Source organism: Salvelinus sp. IW2-2015, linkage group LG4p (assembly GCF_002910315.2).
Source record: "Salvelinus sp. IW2-2015 linkage group LG4p, ASM291031v2, whole genome shotgun sequence".
In the NCBI taxonomy this organism is placed as follows: domain Eukaryota; kingdom Metazoa; phylum Chordata; class Actinopteri; order Salmoniformes; family Salmonidae; genus Salvelinus; species Salvelinus sp. IW2-2015.
The window spans coordinates 27,294,775-27,312,409 of record NC_036841.1 but is presented as its reverse complement, the minus strand read 5'-3'; the positions used below and the strand labels follow the sequence as shown (position 1 = coordinate 27,312,409).

The window sequence follows — 17,635 nt, the reverse complement described above, 5'->3', positions numbered from 1 at the left end:
AAGGCTGTAACGTAACAAAATGTGGAAAAAGTCAAGGGGTCTGAATACTTTCCGAATGCACTGTATCACCTTTTTTCAGCCACTAAGGAATTACATACTCAGGGTTTCTTCTTTTCAATTGAGAATTACAGCTTTTATTAACCAGTTACAGACCGTAACTGGTTAATAAAGGGAGTTATGATGCAAACAACATACTTTAGTTCTTGTCTATTTCTAGTCTTTTGGCAACCTAAATGTATTATATTTATCACAACATAATGTTGACATATAAAGTCAATGTGTACTGGTCTCCTGGTACCCAGCTCTGAGCTCTACTGGTACCCAGCTCTGAGCTCTACTAGTACCCAGCTCTGAGCTCTACTAGTACCCAGCTCTGAGCTCTACTAGTACCCAGCTCTGAGCTCTACTGGTACCCAGCTCTGAGCTCTACTAGTACCCAGCTCTGAGCTCTACTGGTAACCCAGCTCTGAGCTTCTACTGGTACCCAGCTCCTAGCTCTACTGGGCAGTGTCTTGGGTTATGATTATAGCTGACCCAGAGAGAAGGACTGATACTGTCTGGGTTATGATTATAGCAGACCCAGAGAGAAGGACTGATAGTGTCTGGGTTATGATTATAGCAGACCGAGAGAAGGACTGACACTGTCTGGGTTATTTGATTAAGCAGACCCAGAGAGAAGGACTGATACTGTCTGGGTTATGATTATAGCAGACCAGAGAGAAGGACTGATAGTGTCTGGTTTAGATTATAGCAGACCCAGAGAGAAGGACTGACACTGTCTGGGTTATGATTATAGCAGACCCAGAGAGAAGGACTGATACTGTCTGGGTTATGATTATAGCAGACCCAGAGAGAAGGGACTGATACTGTCTGGGCTATGATTATAGCAGACCCAGAGAGAAGGACTGATACTAACTGTCTGGGATATGATTATAGCAGACCCAGAGAGAAGGACTGACACTGTCTGGGTATGATTATAGCAGACCCAGAGAGAAGACTGATAGTGTCTGGGTATGATTATAGCAGACCCAGAGAGAAGGAATGATACTGTCTGGGCTATGATATACAGACCCAGAGAGAAGGACTGATACTAACTGTCTGGGATATGATTATAGCAGACCCAGAAGAAGGGCTGATACTAACTGGGATATGATTATAGCTGACCCAGAGAGAATGGCTGATACTGTCTGGGTTATGATTATAGCTGACCCAGAGAGAAGGACTGATACTGTCTGGGCTATGATTAATGCAGACCAGAGAGAAGGCTGATACTGTCTGGGTTATGAATTTAGCAGACCCAGAGAGATGGACTGATACTGTCTGGGCTATGATTATAGCTGACCCAGAGAGAAGGAATGATACTGTCTGGGCTATGATTATAGCAGACCCAGAGAGAAGGCGTGATACTGTCTGTTATGAATATAGCAGACCCAGAGAGATGGACTGATACTGTCTGGGCTATGATTATAAGCAACCAGAGAAAGGACTGATACTGTCTGGGTATATGATTATAGCAGACACAGAGAGAAGGACTGATACTGTCTGGCTTATGATTATAGCTGACCCAGAGAGAAGGAATGATACTGTCTGGGCTATGATTATAGCAGACCCAGAGAAGGCTTGATACTAACTGTCTGGGTTATATTATACGACCCAGAGAGAAGTCTGATACTAACTGCAGTGGTAATCTGAGCTCTGGTGCTGCAGTCTCCTTCAAGAGCTCTGTCACTACAGTCCTCTAGTAAGTTATTCTAATCCACATTTAATTACATGTTCCCTCCTCCCTCACTTCCTCTCTCTCCTCCCACCAACACTTTTTCTTTGGTTTTTGGCTGCGGCTGCCGTTCGTGTCTCTGGTCCACCCACAGACACCAATTGCCTCAAGGACCGACGACCAGGGATCTGTGGCCGTGGGTTCTGACAGCCAGTCCCTCGTAAATTCTCTGGTTGGCTACTTATTCCCCTTTGTCCTGAACTCAACGCTCTCTCTCCTTAAGTCAAACACCCCTGTCAAAACCTCACCGAGCACATACTGTAAACTCTCTGGCCTGGGGCAGGGGTACTGTAGATGGATATAGCCTGTTACACTGGCTGGGGGAACCCCCCCAGGGGGGGGACTGTAGATGGATATAGCTGTAACACTGGCCTGGGACAGGGACTGTAGATGGATATAGCTGTAACACTGGCCTGGGACAGGGACTGTAGATGGAAATAGCTGTAACACTGGCCTGGGACAGGGACTGTAGATAGAGAAGGAAAACTGTCTATGCTGTGTCCACGTATCCCTGGCCGTACTGTCTCAAGCTGTCCAATGACTGTCTCTTCTTTCTCTGATCCTCATCTTCCTCATCACCCAGAGAACTCCTAGACCCTCTCACAACACACTGTCTGATTTTACAAATGAAGGAGGAAGGATTAGTTATGACAAAAATCCTCACCAGACACCAGCCAAACGTCTCACCAGACAGTGCCATCCCTCATTTTCTCTTGTTTAATGCTATGGCATAGCTAAGACCTAGGTAATTGAACAGCCATCACTTGCCTTTCTCACAACCAAATGTTACTGAAGTGCTCAGAACAGTGGTCAACAACACCAATTCAGGACTGAAATGTCTCCAACACCCATGTCTCCTGCACTCCCTGTCTAATTCCAACCTACCTTCTTCCCTCACCCTGTGTGTTGTGTATAATCAGACTTTGGTTGTTGATAATGGTGTTGTTCTGTGTTGTGTCAGCAGCTCCCAGTATGATGTCCCTGCGTCAGCGCCACATGGACTCCCAGCTGGCCATGGGCTCTCAGAGGTTGGTAGAAACCTGCCTGTTGGTGGGGCAGCAGGGAGACGGCACCTCCTACCCATCCAGGTCTAGGGCCACCCACCAACAGTCACACAACCAGTCCTTCCAACAGTTTGAGGCTCTCCCCCTGCCTCTCCTGTCCTCGGCTGTCTCGCACCCCTCGATCATCTGCTCCTCCCCACCTCCTCCTTACCGCCAGACCCACTCCTTCCACTCCTCCTCCTCCTCCTTACACGCCTCTGCTCCTCATTCCTCCCATTTCTATCACTCGTCTTATTTTCAGCCCATGGACACCATCCCAGACTTCCAGCGCAGCAGCAGCTTCGGGTACCCCTCTGCTCTCTTCCCTCCACACGCACCGCATGCGCCTTGGTTTTTCTACCCGCCTACTTTTTCACCCATTCGTTTCACCTGTAGTATATTACATTTTTTTCCATATCTGGGTTGCAGTGTTTTCTCATTTTCATTAACGATAGTTTCATCTGACTATAACTCACCCATTTTGCAACCTGGGCATTAATACTTTTCTTTGAAAATCCATTTTGTTTTTTTCTTACATATTTGAGTTTTTTCCATCCACTCCCAACCCTTGTCTTTCCTGGTAGCCCAAACTACCCTGTCCCCTGCCTGCACTACTAACAGGAGTGGAGTTCCAGTTTCTGAGTAGTGCCCACAGTGTCCTGTTGGCGAGTAGTGCCCACAGTGTCCTGTTGGCGAGTAGTGCCCACAGTGTCCTGTTGGCGCGTAGTGCCCACAGTGTCCTGTTGGCGCGTAGTGCCCACAGTGTCCTTGGCTTTACAGGCGTTGGATAGATTACCTCTAGCATGCAGTGCTTTAGCTTGGATCCCCTTTTCAGTCAGGGCCAGTGCAGAAACAATTCCTAGCCTTTACCCCATAGGTACCCCATAGTTCTGAAAGGATTATAAAGGTGTAAGCATTCCATTTGGTGCTAAAACATCCACCTAGCCTATCAAAGGGGAAAATGGAGCTACTGCCATTGCTTATATCTGTCCAGTTCTTTCAGATCTACCTGAAGTGCCTAGGTGGTAGAGGCGATAGAATGTCTCTGGACCGGGCCTCGCTGTCCCTCTCTTCCTCCACCGACTCTCTTCTGTTCTTCCACAGGGATCTGAACCGCTCAGACTCAGACTCCTCCCTGTCCCTCTCCCAAATTGGTGATCGTCTGTCCGCCTACAGCTCCAAGGGCCACCTGGTGAAACCCACCCCCTTCCTGTATGGTCCCCCTGTCCGCTCCGCCTCTGACGAGCCCTCCCTGCATGCCTACACACCTAATGGAGGGAACCGTGTCCACGAGGGAGGAGCCCAGACCGAGCCAGTCCTCGAGAGCCCCATCCTGATGAAGAAGGTGTACAGCATCGAGAAATCAGCCAGCCTGGGAGAGATGGACGTTGGCCTCATCGGTATGTCCATGTCAGAGTCCTCCTGCTCCGTCAGCCTCAACTCCACCGACGCCGACACCCCTTCCCCCACGGGGGGCCAGCCTGGGGCAGCAGGGGCCAAGGGAAGCAGCCGCATCCCTCAACTCTCCTCCAAGAAGAGCCCTCTGGAAGAAGACAGCGGCTCCACGGGAGAAGACACAGACTCCGTCGCCAGTCGTAAGAAACACACCTTCAAGATCTTCAAAAAACAGAAGAAATAATGACAAGGGCTACTGAAGACTTTTAAAGAGCTATTAAAGGTGTTTCACTTATTATTATTTCTGTTTTGGAAAACTTGTTTTGGGTTGTTCACTGGTCACAAGCGATGGTGCAAATCTTTGCCTTTAGGGTTTTCTAGGTACTTTCTCTGAGGGACTGTGGGAGCAACCAGCTATTCGATGATGTTTGCAATGGGTGGTATTGTATAGTGGAATGTAAGCACTATTTATTTTGCAGGAAAGTGTGCCAGTCGCTCAGAGGGAGAAAAGTATCCTGGGTGGATGTCTTCTGTTACTTACTTCAACCTGTATCAGTCTGTTACTTACTTCAACCTGTATCAGTCTGTTACTTACTTCAACCTGTATCAGTCTGTTACTTACTTCAACCTGTATCAGTCTGTTACTTACTTCAACCTGTATCAGTTTGCATGTCTTCACCTTTGTTTGACTGATATTTTCTGATTTCTCTTAGGTGTGTGCTTGGTTCTTGTCCCTATTCTGCTTAGACAACACTTAAAAACTCAGCTGTTTCTTGTCGTTAATCCCCGACCACCTCCTTGTTATGTGTCAGATGGACATTGAGCACTTAATGCCAGTCAGTGTTGGTCAATGGTGAGGGGAGGGGAGGGGGGGGCTGAAAAGGGCTGAACAATACTTGCAAAAACTTCCCGAGTCAATTGTGCTAACAAGAAATCTAGCAGTCAATGTTATCACAACTCTTCCAGTACAGCTGCAGACACAGCAAGACACAAAGTAGGCAAACATTTCCCTGGGATGGTGCACCTTTAGAAGTGAAAGTGCTAACTGGATTTAAACCCCTTGAAGACCCCAGCACATACAAGGCCTGTGTAACTGCTTTGTGTAATTGTCCCAATCATAGCCCTGATCTAAGTTCCCTAATAGAGGAGGAGGTTATTAAAATGACTACTTGAACTATATGAATTTCGTATCAATGTATGTTTATTGAAGTAAACCTCTACATTTGCAAATTGCCAATCATATCAATCTGTGTTGTAATTGTAGGAGATATCACGTGAATCATTAGGAGTGCTGGAGGAGACGCTAATCTTTTTAAGTGCCAAAACAAAGACTCGGGTCCAGTGGCCTTTATTCTTGTCAACAACTATATATGTACTGTCCGTTGTAAGTTAGAGGCAGCTTTAGAATGAGTAGCGCTGCCTTCTGTTTTTATCTGGGGACTCCAAACTAAAATCAGGTGATCAATTTGACATTGTCACCCACAACATTTCAAGCAGGGAGTTTAAGGCAGCATTTGTAATTCGAAGACTCCCAAGTTGTGTGTAGAGCATTTTCAAGAGGTGTTTGCTACTTTAGCGTGTACTGTAGACTACCCTGATCACCTAGATTCACATTATACAGCTCCAAAGTCAAGCACACAGTAATGGTATATACGTGTCACCATTATAAACTCACTTGCCATTATTGGTTTTGTGAAAGCACAAATGGTTTAGAAACGGATGTCACAATGCATTCTGGTAGTAGGGACTCTCCTAATAACTTCCTAAACAATTGACCCGCTCGACTGCTCCTGAATCTGACCAAAGCTGTGCTGCTAACGACACCATCGCCCCCCATGGAGGCCTCACACAGTGAGATGGATGAGAATGACATTTCTTTCTTTCATTGATCAGTTGAAAACATGAACTTCCTATTGGTCATTTTTAAAGTGTAGTTTGTACCTCTTCTGCACGATGAAGCTGTAATATGGATTATGATGTCTATCAGTGAGTGTCTGTCTGTTGCCAGGATACTGCACTGAGTTGTATTGATGCATGTCAGCTACTGTATTAACGTCTATAATGGGCTTGAGGCAGAGGTCAGCTCGAGCATCATCTCTGTCCACCTCTACTTAAACCCAGACTTCTCATTTTGAGCTTCTATTTATGAATACATATATTTGTACAGAGAAAGACAAATATTTTGCATCTTCTGTGGCGTTCTCTTGACTTTTATGGCACTCCTGCATGATAGCAATAAACTATTTTGAATGAAAGACATGGACTGTGTTTATCAGATACGAAGAGGTCTTTGTTTGAGGGATGATGATGCCAACACATAAAACAGTAGCAAGGTATGTGCTGTTATCACAGAGTAATTGGCACTGCATAATGAACAGACATGACATACCGGGATTTTGTCATTATATATGCATTTTTTTGTTTACTTTCTTTTCCCTCTAGTTCACAGGAAATCACAAGTGCAATATGTATTAAATGTGTGAACATTTTCAAATTCCGTAACAAATTCAGAGTGAATTTTTGGTTGAGTTGCCTGGACCCCATCTCTCAAATAATCCCTAAATCTGTTGGTCACGTGACCAGCGTCTGAATGCGTAGCGCTAACAGGTGTAGCGTTCTGCATTATTTACATAAGCACTTGTTTCGCTGGTGGACAAAGCAGGATGCAGTGGTTGAAAAAGTACCCGATTGCCATACTTAAGTAAAAGTAAAGATACCTTCATAGAAAATGACTCAAGTGAAAGTCACCCAGTAAATACTACTTGAGTAAAAGTATTTGGTTTTAAATATGCTTAAGTATCATAAGTAAATGTAATTGCTAAAATATACTTAAGTATTAAAAGTATAAATAATTTCAAATTCCTTATATTAAGCAAACCAGACAGCATAATTTTCTAGTTTTTTTAATTTATTCACGGATAGCTAGGGGCATGCTCTAACACTCAGACATAATATACAAATAAAGCATGTGTTTAGTGAGTCTGTCAGATCAGGGGCAGTAGGGATGACCAGGGATGTTCTCTTTATACTGTGTGTGATTTAGGCAATTTTCCAGTCCTGCTAAGCATTCAAAATGTAACAAGTACTTTTGGGTGTCATGGAAAATGTATGGTGTAAAAAGTACATTACTTTCTTTAGGAATGTAGTGAAGTAAAATTAAAAGTTGTCAAAAATCAAAATAGTAAAGTAAAGATACTCCAAAAAACTACTTAAGCAGTACTTTAAAGTATTTTTACTTCAGTACTTTTCACCGCTGGGAGGATGTTAGTCCAGGTTCTTGTGATTGGAATTTTTTATCAGGTTTCTACCATTCAAAAGGACAGCAAACATAGCTTTTGTAAACTAGATTTGACTATATGTCCCTTTATCTGTGTATCTACTGGTAACCTTTTAATTTGATTGATTTTAGTGTTTGTTAACTGCCTTGATCAGGGGCAGAACTGCAGATTTTTACCTTGTCAGCTCGGGGATTCGATCCAGCAAGAACTGGTTTCTTACAGGTTCTGAGATCCTATACACCTGTATGACACGGAAGGCTACTTTGTGGTCAGTGGAGGACAATTTATGAGAGGTATTGAAGGATATTATGGACCGTTGGTGTAGTATCGTAACAGAATACCTGACTTCAGGATGGTAACAATCAGTCAGACACATTCAAATCCATCTTTAATTAAACAAAACCTGTGTTATACCTGTATTCACTCGTCTCCCACAGTCTGAAGTCGTTGTTCCAGACCATATTAGGAGTCTGGAATTGACTGGATGGCTACAGTCCTGTCAGGAGTTTCAGTTGGAGCTTCATGTCAAGTTGACTGGATATTTATTGAGAGCCAGACAGAAACAAGATTCTGGTAATGATGTGTAATATCCACTAGATGGCAGGATGGTGTATAAAATATTTAGTGGCTCACAAAGTTAGTGTCACTCCATCCAAACTGACACTACCTCTGTTTTCCAGAGAACTGTATGGATGCTTATCATGAGCAGACATTAAATATCATTGAGCTGTGACACCACACTGTGAACCCTGGGAGACACCCAGTGCAATTTAAAGACGTTGTGCAGTATGACTGCCAAAGCTACTGGCCTCCAAGCATGGTAAGAGCTGGTTATAATGATAAATTCAACTATTTTTACCTCCGAAGGTGTCACACCAGCTAACACCATTTAATGAGGATGTTGAAATCTCTCTAATGTTATTGTTTAAACTGTATACCCAGGTGGCAGAAAGGTTGATTTGGCATCAGTGGGAAGGGCTCTGTACTCCTTGTCTCTGTTTTAACTGTGTTAAGAGAGCACTGGATCCACTCGACTAGTTAACAGGATAATGGCCCTTCTGCTGCAAGCTGGCTGTCTGGGGAACAACAGAGCTCTACACCTCTCATCAGTGCTCTACAGCAGTGGTGTAGAAGTGGAGAGGCAGGCCAATAAGGTGGGTGAAGGAGAATAGGTATTCAGGTGTCTGTCTCGATGACTAGAGCCAGGAGTTTATTTATACTTTGGGCCCCCTGTTTATACTTAGCATTTTTCTTATTCTCCTCATCCTCCAGGCATGGCTACTGTCTCTGCTGTCAGCCCAGAAGGACTGGAGACTGGCCCTGCTGCTCCTCGGGCATCTGCACCAGATGGGTGAGCTGGGTATCCCTACTACTCTGACGTCGCCAAGCGGACATCCTCTGACCAGCACAACCCCTCACCTCAGCAGGTAGGCCTTCGTGGTTGAATCAAGATCATCTCGGCTGTGTGTATTACACAATCCTAAAACAGCTCTTCCTCTGCTCTGTCTGTATCGTAGATGTTTGTAGAATCTATTTACTTGAACGAGGATGTGCTGATGTTCCAAATCAAAGAAAACCATGATATCTTTCACTGGTTAAAACTCTAGGCCCGCAATGGAGCCGCAGATGCAGAGGTTCTATACATCTGTCTTATGGTTTTCAGTATTAAACATCATCTGACGAAATCTTTGTGATAATGGTTGAACTGCTCTTCTATAGCAAGCCGTGGCCCGTATGCTGTTCTGGGGCCAGCAGGGTGTGTCTCCAGACATCCAGACTGCTGTGAGACACTACGAGAGCGGAGCTGTCTGTCTGCGGGGACACAGTGTCCATGTAAAACTAGGCCATAGTCCTCATGCAGGTCTGAGTTGAAACACTCAGTTTGATGACACAGTCAGTCTCTGTAGTCATTCTAAGTTCAATGATAGTAATGTCTTTTGACAATACCATCATTATATTTAAGGGCCAAGGAGTCAAGAAAGACATTCCAAGGGCAGAAGAAGCAGTAGAGCAGGTTGGTCCAAATTATGTTCAGAACGTTATCATTATGCATGGGCTGTAGGACTACAATGACACCTTCACAATTGCTCATCATACCATTCTATCCCACAGGGTTTCACGCCAGCGATCAACGACCTTGGCTGGTGCTATGAGCAGTTTGAGAAGGACTACTATTTTTGCAAATTTATAAATAAAAAAAATTAAAAACTGAACTATCACATTTACATAAGTATTCAGGCCCTTTACTCAGTACTTTGCTGAATCACTTTTGGCAGCGATTACAGCCTCAAGTCTTCTTTGGGTATGATGCTACAAGCTTGGCACACTTGTATTTGTGGAGTTTCTCCCATTCTTCTTTGCAGATCCTCTCAAGTTCTGTCAGGTTGGATGGGGAACGTCGCTGACCAGCTATTTTCAGGTCTCTCCAGATATGTTCTATCGGGTTCAAGTCCGGGCTGTGGCTCGGCCACTCAAAGACATTCAGAGACTTGTCCCGAAGCCACTCCTGCGTTGTCTTGGCTGTGCGTTTTGGGTCATTGTCCTTTTGGATGGTGAACCTTTGCCCCAGTCTGAGGTCCTGAGTGCTCTGGAGCAGGTTTTCATCAAGGATCTCTCTGTACTTTGCTCCGTTCATATTTCTATAGACAGGTGTCTGCCTTTCCAAATCATGTCCAATCAATTTAATTTACCACAGGTGGGCTCCAATCAAGTTGTAGAAAACATCTCAAGGATGATCAATGGAAACAGGATGCACCTGAGCTCAATTTCTAGTCTCATAGCAAAAGGTCATAATCACAATTTTTGCAAATTTATAAATAAATATAATAAAAAACTGAACTATGACAAAGCGAAAACATATGTATATCGGATATTTCTGTACATTTAAAAAAAAAAAATGCAAAAAAAATGTTTTCGCTTTGTCATAGTTCAGTTTTTTATTTTTTTTATTTATAAATTTGCCAAAATTATGATGTTGGAATATTGAACTTGTAGTATTCAACATAGATGTACAGTATAATATGAACATTGATTTTGGGCTGTCTTCTCTCCCTCAGGTCGCTGGTACTGTGGTGGTTGCAGTTGCAGTTCCACCAATCCTCTTCATCATCCCCTGTGTTCTCAGGGAGCGTGGCATCATGCCTTATCATCACTAGGACCAGGAAGTCTATCAGCCTATCATGTCTTATCATCACTAGGACCAGGAAGTCCATCAGCCTATCATGTCTTATCATCACTAGGACCAGGAAGTCCATCAGCCTATCATGTCTTATCATCACTAGGACCGAGGAAGTCCATCAGCCTATCATGTCTTATCATCACTAGGATCAGGAAATCCATGTGTCACACCCTGATCTGTTTCACCTGTCTTGTGCTTGTCTCCACCCCCCACCAAGTGTCTCCCATTTGTTCCATTATCCCCTGTGTATTTATACGGTAGTTTCTGTTTGTCTGTTGCCAGTTTGTCAAGCCTACCAGCGTGTTTTTCTGTACTTGTTTTTCTAGTCTGTTTTTTCTAGTCCTCCCGGTTCCGACTTTTTTTTGCCTGCCCTGACCCTGAGCCCGCCTGCCGTTCCATTCTGCCTGCCCTGACCTCGAGCCTGTCTACGCCTAACGCATTCTGCTGCCCTGACCTCGAGCCTGTCTACCATACCATTCTGCCTGCCCTGACCTCGAGCCCGTCTGCCATACCCATTCTGCCTGCCCTGACCCTGAGCCTGTCTACCATACCATTCTGCTGCCCTGACCCTGTCTACCCACCACCATTCTGCCTGCCCTGACCCTGAGCCTGTCTACCATACCATTCTGCCTGCCCTGACCTCGAGCCTGTCTACCATACCATTCTGCCTGCCCCTGACCTCGAGCCCGTCTGCCATACCATTCTGCCTGCCCTAACCTGAGCCTGTCTACCATACCATTCTGCCTGCCCTGACCCTGTCTACCACCACCATTCTGCCTGCCCTGACCCTGAGCCTGTCTAGCATACCATTCTGCCTGCCCTGACCTCGAGCCCGCCTGCCATACCATTCTGTCTGCCCTGACCCTGAGCCCGCCTGCCATACCATCTGTCTGCCCTGACCCCTGAGCCACCTGCCATACCATTCTGTCTGCCCTGACCTCGAGCCTGTCTACCATTTTGCCTGCCCTGAACCTGAGCCCGCCTGCCATACCTATTCTGCTGCCCTGACCTCGAGCCTGTCCTACCATTCTGCCTGCCCTGACCCTGAGCCTGTTCTACCATACCATTCTGCCTGCCCTGACCCTGAGCCCGTCTGCCATACCATTCTGCCTTCCCTGACCCTGAGCCGCGCCTGCCATACCATTCTGCCTGCCCTGACCCTGAGCCCGCCTGCCCATACTCTATTTCTGCTGCCCTGACCCTGAGCCCGCCTGCATACCATTCTGCCTGCCCTGACCTCGAGGCCTGTCTACCGTCCTGCCCCATCTGCATCTGTCCTGGTTTACGAACTTCTGCCTGTCCTCGACCTGCCTCTTGCCTGCCCATTGTCTATTAATAAATATCATTGACTTGAACCATCTGCCTCCTGCTGTCTGCATTTGGGTCTCGTCCTGTGTCTTTTATTCCATCAAACCTATCATGTCTTATCATCCCTAGGACCAGAGAAGCCCATCAGCCTATCAAAACTATGAGGAGAATTTATTTTTTATTTTATTTATTTAATACTTTAATTTAACCAGGTTAGGCAAATTGAGAACACGTTCTCTCATTACAATTGCGACCTGCCAAGATAAAGCAAAGCAGTTCGACACATACAACAACACATAGTTACACCATGGAGTAAAACAAACATATGTCATATAAATAAGTGAAAAAAAATAAGTCTATATACAATGTGAGCAAGTGAGGTGAGATAAGGAGGTGAAGGCAAACAAATATATGTATTAATAAATAAAAATATAAAAGGCATGGAGGCGAAGTGAGTACAACACAGCAAGTAAATAAAAACTAAAAAACAATGGAATGGTTGGTTTGCAGTGGAAGAAAGTGCAAAGTAGAGACAGAAAAAATGGGGTGCAAAGGAGCAAAATAAATTAATAAATAAATACAGTAGGTAAAAGAGTAGTTGTTTGGGCTAAATTGTAGATGGGTTATGTACAGGTGCAGTAATCTATGAGCTGCTCTGACAGCTGGTGCTTAAAGCTAGTGAGGGGAATAGGTGTTTCCAGTTTCAGAGATTTTTGTAGTTCGTTCCAGTCATTGGCAGCAGAGAACTGGAAGGAGAGGCGTCAAAGGAAGAATTTGGTTTTGGGGGTGACTAGAGAAGATATACCTGCTGGAGCGCGTGCTACAGGTAGGTGCTGCTATGGTGACAGCGAGCTGAGATAAGGGGGACTTTACCTAGCAGGGTTCTTGTAGATGACCTGGAACCAGTGGGTTTGGCGACGAAGTATGAAGCGAGGGCCAGCCAACGAAGAGTGTACAGGTCGCAGTGGTGGGTAGTATATGGGGCTTTGGTGACAAAACGGATGGCACTGTGATAGACTGCATCCAATTTATTGAGTAGGGTTTGGAGGCTATTTTGGTAAATGACATCACGAAGTCGAGGATTGGTAGGAGTTGGTCAGTTTTTACAAGGGTATGTTTGCAGCATGAGTAAGGATAGCTTGTGTTGCGGAATAGGGAAGCCAATTCTAGATTTGACTTTGGATTGGTCCAAGAATGACCCTGTGGCACCCCCATAGAGACTGCAAGAGGCCCGGACAACAGACCCTCCGATTTGACACACTGAACTCGATCAGAGAAGTAGTTGGTGAACCAGGCGAGGCAATCATTAGAGAACCAAGGCTGTCGAGTCTGCCATATGAGGTGAGTGGTGGATTGAACAGAGGTCAAAAGGCCTTTGGCCAGGTCAATGAAATACGGCTGGCACAGTATTGTTTCCTATCGATGGCGGTTCGGATATCGTTTATGACCTTGAGCGTGGCATGAGGGTGGCACCCATTTGACCCGCTCTGAAACGCAGATTGCTGCGGAGAAAGGTGTGGTGGATTCGCAAATGGTCGGTAATCTGTTTGTTGACTTGGCTTTCGAAGACCTTAGAAAGGCAAGGTAGGATAGATATAGGTCTGTAGGCAGTTAGGGTCAAGGGTGTCCCCCCCTTGGAAATAGGGGGATAACCGGCAGTGTGCTTTCCAATCTTTGGGGATCTCAGACGATACGAAAGAGAGGTTGAAGAGGCTAGTATGAGGGGTGGCAACATTTCAGCAGATAGTTTTAGAAGAAAGGGTCCAGATTATTCTAGCCCGGCTTGATTGTAAGGGTCCAGATTTGGCAGCTCATTTAGAACATCAGCTGACTGTTTTGGGAGAAAGAGAAATGGGGAAGGCTTGGGCGAGTAGCAGAGGGGAGGGCAGTGCTGGTTGTCCGGGGTGGGGTAGCCAGGTGGAAAGCATGGCAAGCCGTGAGAAAAATGCTTATTGAAATTCTCATTGATAGTGGATTGTCGGTGGTGACAGTGTTCTAATTTCAGAGCGGTGGAGCTGGGAGGAGGTGTTCTTATTCTCCATGGACTTTAAACGGTGGTCCCAGAACTTTTTTTGAATTTGTGTTGCAGGAAGCAAATTTTGCTTGAAAAAGCTACCTTGGCTGTTCTAACTGCTGTGTAATTGGTTTCTGGCTTCCCTGAAAAGTTGCATATCACGGGGCTGTTCGATGCTAATGCAGAACGCCATTAGGATTTGTTTTTCTGTTGGTTAAGGGCAGTCAGGTCAGGAGAGCCACAAGGCTATATCTGTTCCTGGGTTTCTAACATTTCTGAATGGGGCATGCTTATTCAAGATGGTGAGTGAGGCATTTTTTAAAAAATGACCATGCATCCTCTACTGACGGGATGAGATCAATATCCTTCCAGGATACCCCGGCCCAGGTCGGATTAGAAGCCTGCTCGCTGAAGTGTTTCAAGGGAGCGCTTTGACAGTGATGAGTGGAGGGTCGTTTGACCGTGACCCATTACGGATGCAGGCAATGTGCATGATCGCTGAGATGCTTGGTGTGAAAAGCAGCAGAGGTGTATTTGGAGGGCAGTTTGTTAGGATGATATCTATGAGGGTACCCGTGTTTACGGAATTGGGGTGGTACCTGGTAGGTTCATTGATATTTGTGTGAGATTGGAGGGCATGTCAAGCTTAGATGTGTAGGGTGGGCTGGGGTGTTGAAGCATATTCAAATTTAGGTCGCCTAGCAGCACGAGCTCTCGAAGATAGATGGGGGCAATCAGTTCACATATAGTGTCCAGAGCCAGCTGGGGGCAGAGGGTGGTCTATAGCAGGCGGCAACGGTGAGAGACTTGTTTTTAGAGAGGTGGATTTTAAAAAGTAGAAGTTCAATTGTTTGGGACAGACCTGGATAGTAATAACAGAACTCTGCAGGCAGTCTTTGCAGTAGATTGCAACACCGCCCCCTTTGGCCGTTCTATCTTGTCTGAAAATCTTGTAATTGGGGATAAAAATGTCTGAATTTTTGGTGGTCTTTCTAAGCCAGGATTCAGACACGGCTAAAACATCCGGGTTGGCAGAGTGTGGCTAAAGCAGTGAACAAAACAAACTTAGGGAGGAGGTTCTAATGTTACAATGCATGAAGCCAAGGCTATTCGGTTACAGAAGTCATCAAAAGAGAGCGCCTGGGGAATAGGAGTGGAGCCAGGTACTGCAGGGCCTGGATTCACCTCTACATCACCAGAGGAACAGAGGAGGAGTAGGATAAGGGTACGGCTAAAAGCTATGAGAATTGGTCGCCTAGAGCTACTAGAGCAGAGAGTAAAAGGAGGTTTCTGGGGGCGATAAAATAGTTTAAAGGATAATGTACAGACAAAGGTATGGTAGGATGTGAATACAGTGGAGGTAACCTAGGTATTGAGTGATGATGAGAGAGATATTGTCTCTAGAAACATCATTGAAACCAGGTGATGTCATCGCATATGTGGGTGGTGAACTGAGAGGTTGGATATGGTATAGAGAGCAGGGCTAGAATCTCTACAGTGAAATAAGCCAATAAACACTAACCAGAACAGCAATGGACAAGGCATATTTACATTAAGGAGGCATGCTAATCGAGTGGATCAATAAGGGTCCAGTGAGTAGAGGTTGGTTGGGGTCGTGGCGATCCAGACAGCTGGCCGGGTATATGGCTATCGGTAGCAGCATAGGATGGAGGTCTGTTTGTAGATACCTCGTGCGTTTCCGTCGGTAGGTTAGTGGGGTTCCGTGTAGTGGGGTTCCGTGTGGTAGAGGGGATCAATCCAAATTGGCAAAATAGATATAGTGACCCAAGGAAAAAATAAAATAAATAAATAATAATAATAATAATAGTTGTCCAATATACTTGTTCAAATAGCAGCCGATAARACAGCTAACGATTAGCGGGCCTCAGATGAGCGTTCAGGTAACGTCGGGACGGAGGTGCCAGTTGGATAAATCCCTCGGGCAGAKAACGTCGGCAGTTAGTCGCGGCAGTMAGTCGTGAAGGCCCGGTGGGGTTCCGTATCTGCAGCAGCAACAAAAGAAACGGGTCCGGATGGTGATGGAACTCCTCAGCTGGCTAGCTCCAGAATGATTAGAGTTTGCTCCGGGGTCGACGTAAGCCAATAGTCACACGGTTTGCAGCTAGCTAGCTGCGAAATCAAGGTGTAAGTGTCCAGAGCCTGCGGCTGGAATCCGGGGAAACTGAGAGAAAAAGAGTCCCGGAATGCTCCGGTCCGGGTCGCGTTGCACAAAAGTGCCGGTAGATTATCGAGCTAAAGGAATAGCTGATGACCACTAAACGTGGGCAGCTGAAACACCAACGCTAGCCAGCAAACCGGCTAATTTCGGGGCAGCTACAGATTAGCTTCTGGCTAGCTATCGGAGTAGCTTCTGGTTAGCTTTCAGGCTAGCTTCTGAATTAGCCCCTGGCTAGCTTCCACGATGGATTTTCAGATTGAGGTAAATAATACTTTTTGTAATTGGTGAAGCGGGTTGCAGGAAAGCTTTTGCAGGAAAGCTTTTGTAGTTGAGTTCTTGGATAATAAAATAGATAAAAGATATGCGAAGAAAGGTGTAAATATATATATATACAGGACACGAACAATACGGAACAGAAAAAGACGTCTGAACTGCTAAGCCACCTTGGACGAGATGACTGTATCAGGAGCAACTCCCAGGAAGCAATTTGTTTCACAGATTGTATTCTCATTTTACAGAGTTTGTTTTTATAGCTAAAGGTAAATTGTCTTTTGTGTTTTTATCTTTGTTTTATCCGGAATGAAGATAGTAAAATGTCCAAAATGTAATGTAGAAATTCATTCCTACATACTGTATGATCATGGTTTACAGAACCTTCTTTTGATTGCGCAGCATCAATAAAGCAAACTGATTTGACAAATTATTGTTTTTTATTGACTGGGGCTCCAGTGTAGAACAGATCATCCAGGGGATGGTGAGTGACTAACACCGTGGTGTCCCTGAACAGAGTCATTTCCCAGGCCCATAGAGGACCGTGCTCTTGGCCTCTAGGCTCCAGGGCTCCTGCTAATGAATGGCTGGTCACGCCCCAGGGGTTCACCAGGCCTGGCACAAACAGCAGGTGAACAGCAAGCTGACACCTGTACACAGACACACTGGAGCCTGGAAAGCACACAGTTACCCTTCTAATTGAAACAACATGAAATGACTGAGTCATGAGCTGGAGGGTAACATTGTAGTCTGTTTTACTGTGTGGTAACGTCACAGTCCGATCTCCCCATACACTCAAAAGCAGGCAGTACATTACTCTGTCTGCATTACTCTGTCTGCATTACTCTGTCTATATTACTCTGTCTACATTACTCTTTCTACATTACTCTGTCTATATTACTCTGTCTATATTACTCTGTCTACATTACTCTTTCTACATTACTCTGTCTATATTACTCTGTCTATATTACTCTGTCTATATTACTCTGTCTACATTACTCTGTCTATATTACTCTGTCTACATTACTCTGTCTACATTACTCTGTCTACATTACTCTGTCTATATTACTCTGTCTATATTATTCTGTCTACATTACTCTGTCTATATTATTCTGTCTACATTACTCTGTCTATATTATTCTGTCTACATTACTCTGTCTACATTACTCTGTCTATATTACTCTGTCTACATTACT

General features: G+C 45.1%; 1 protein-coding gene across 3 annotated transcripts in view; it reads left to right on the top strand.

Moving 5' to 3' along the window:
• Window positions 1-6,467, top strand: part of LOC111960783 (stromal interaction molecule 1) — a 62,568-nt gene extending 56,101 nt beyond the window's left edge. Inside the window, exons 12-13 of one of the 3 annotated variants that reach the window (XM_023982987.2) lie at window positions 2,739-3,123; window positions 3,922-6,467. In XM_023982987.2, coding sequence (XP_023838755.1) covers window positions 2,739-3,123; window positions 3,922-4,456 — 920 coding nt within the window. In that variant the 3' untranslated portion in view covers window positions 4,457-6,467. The remainder of the gene's footprint in view (window positions 1-2,738; window positions 3,124-3,921) is intronic. The other 2 variants (XM_023982988.2, XM_070439283.1) reach the window with 2 other exon arrangements.
• The last annotated feature ends 11,168 nt before the right edge of the window (window positions 6,468-17,635 follow it).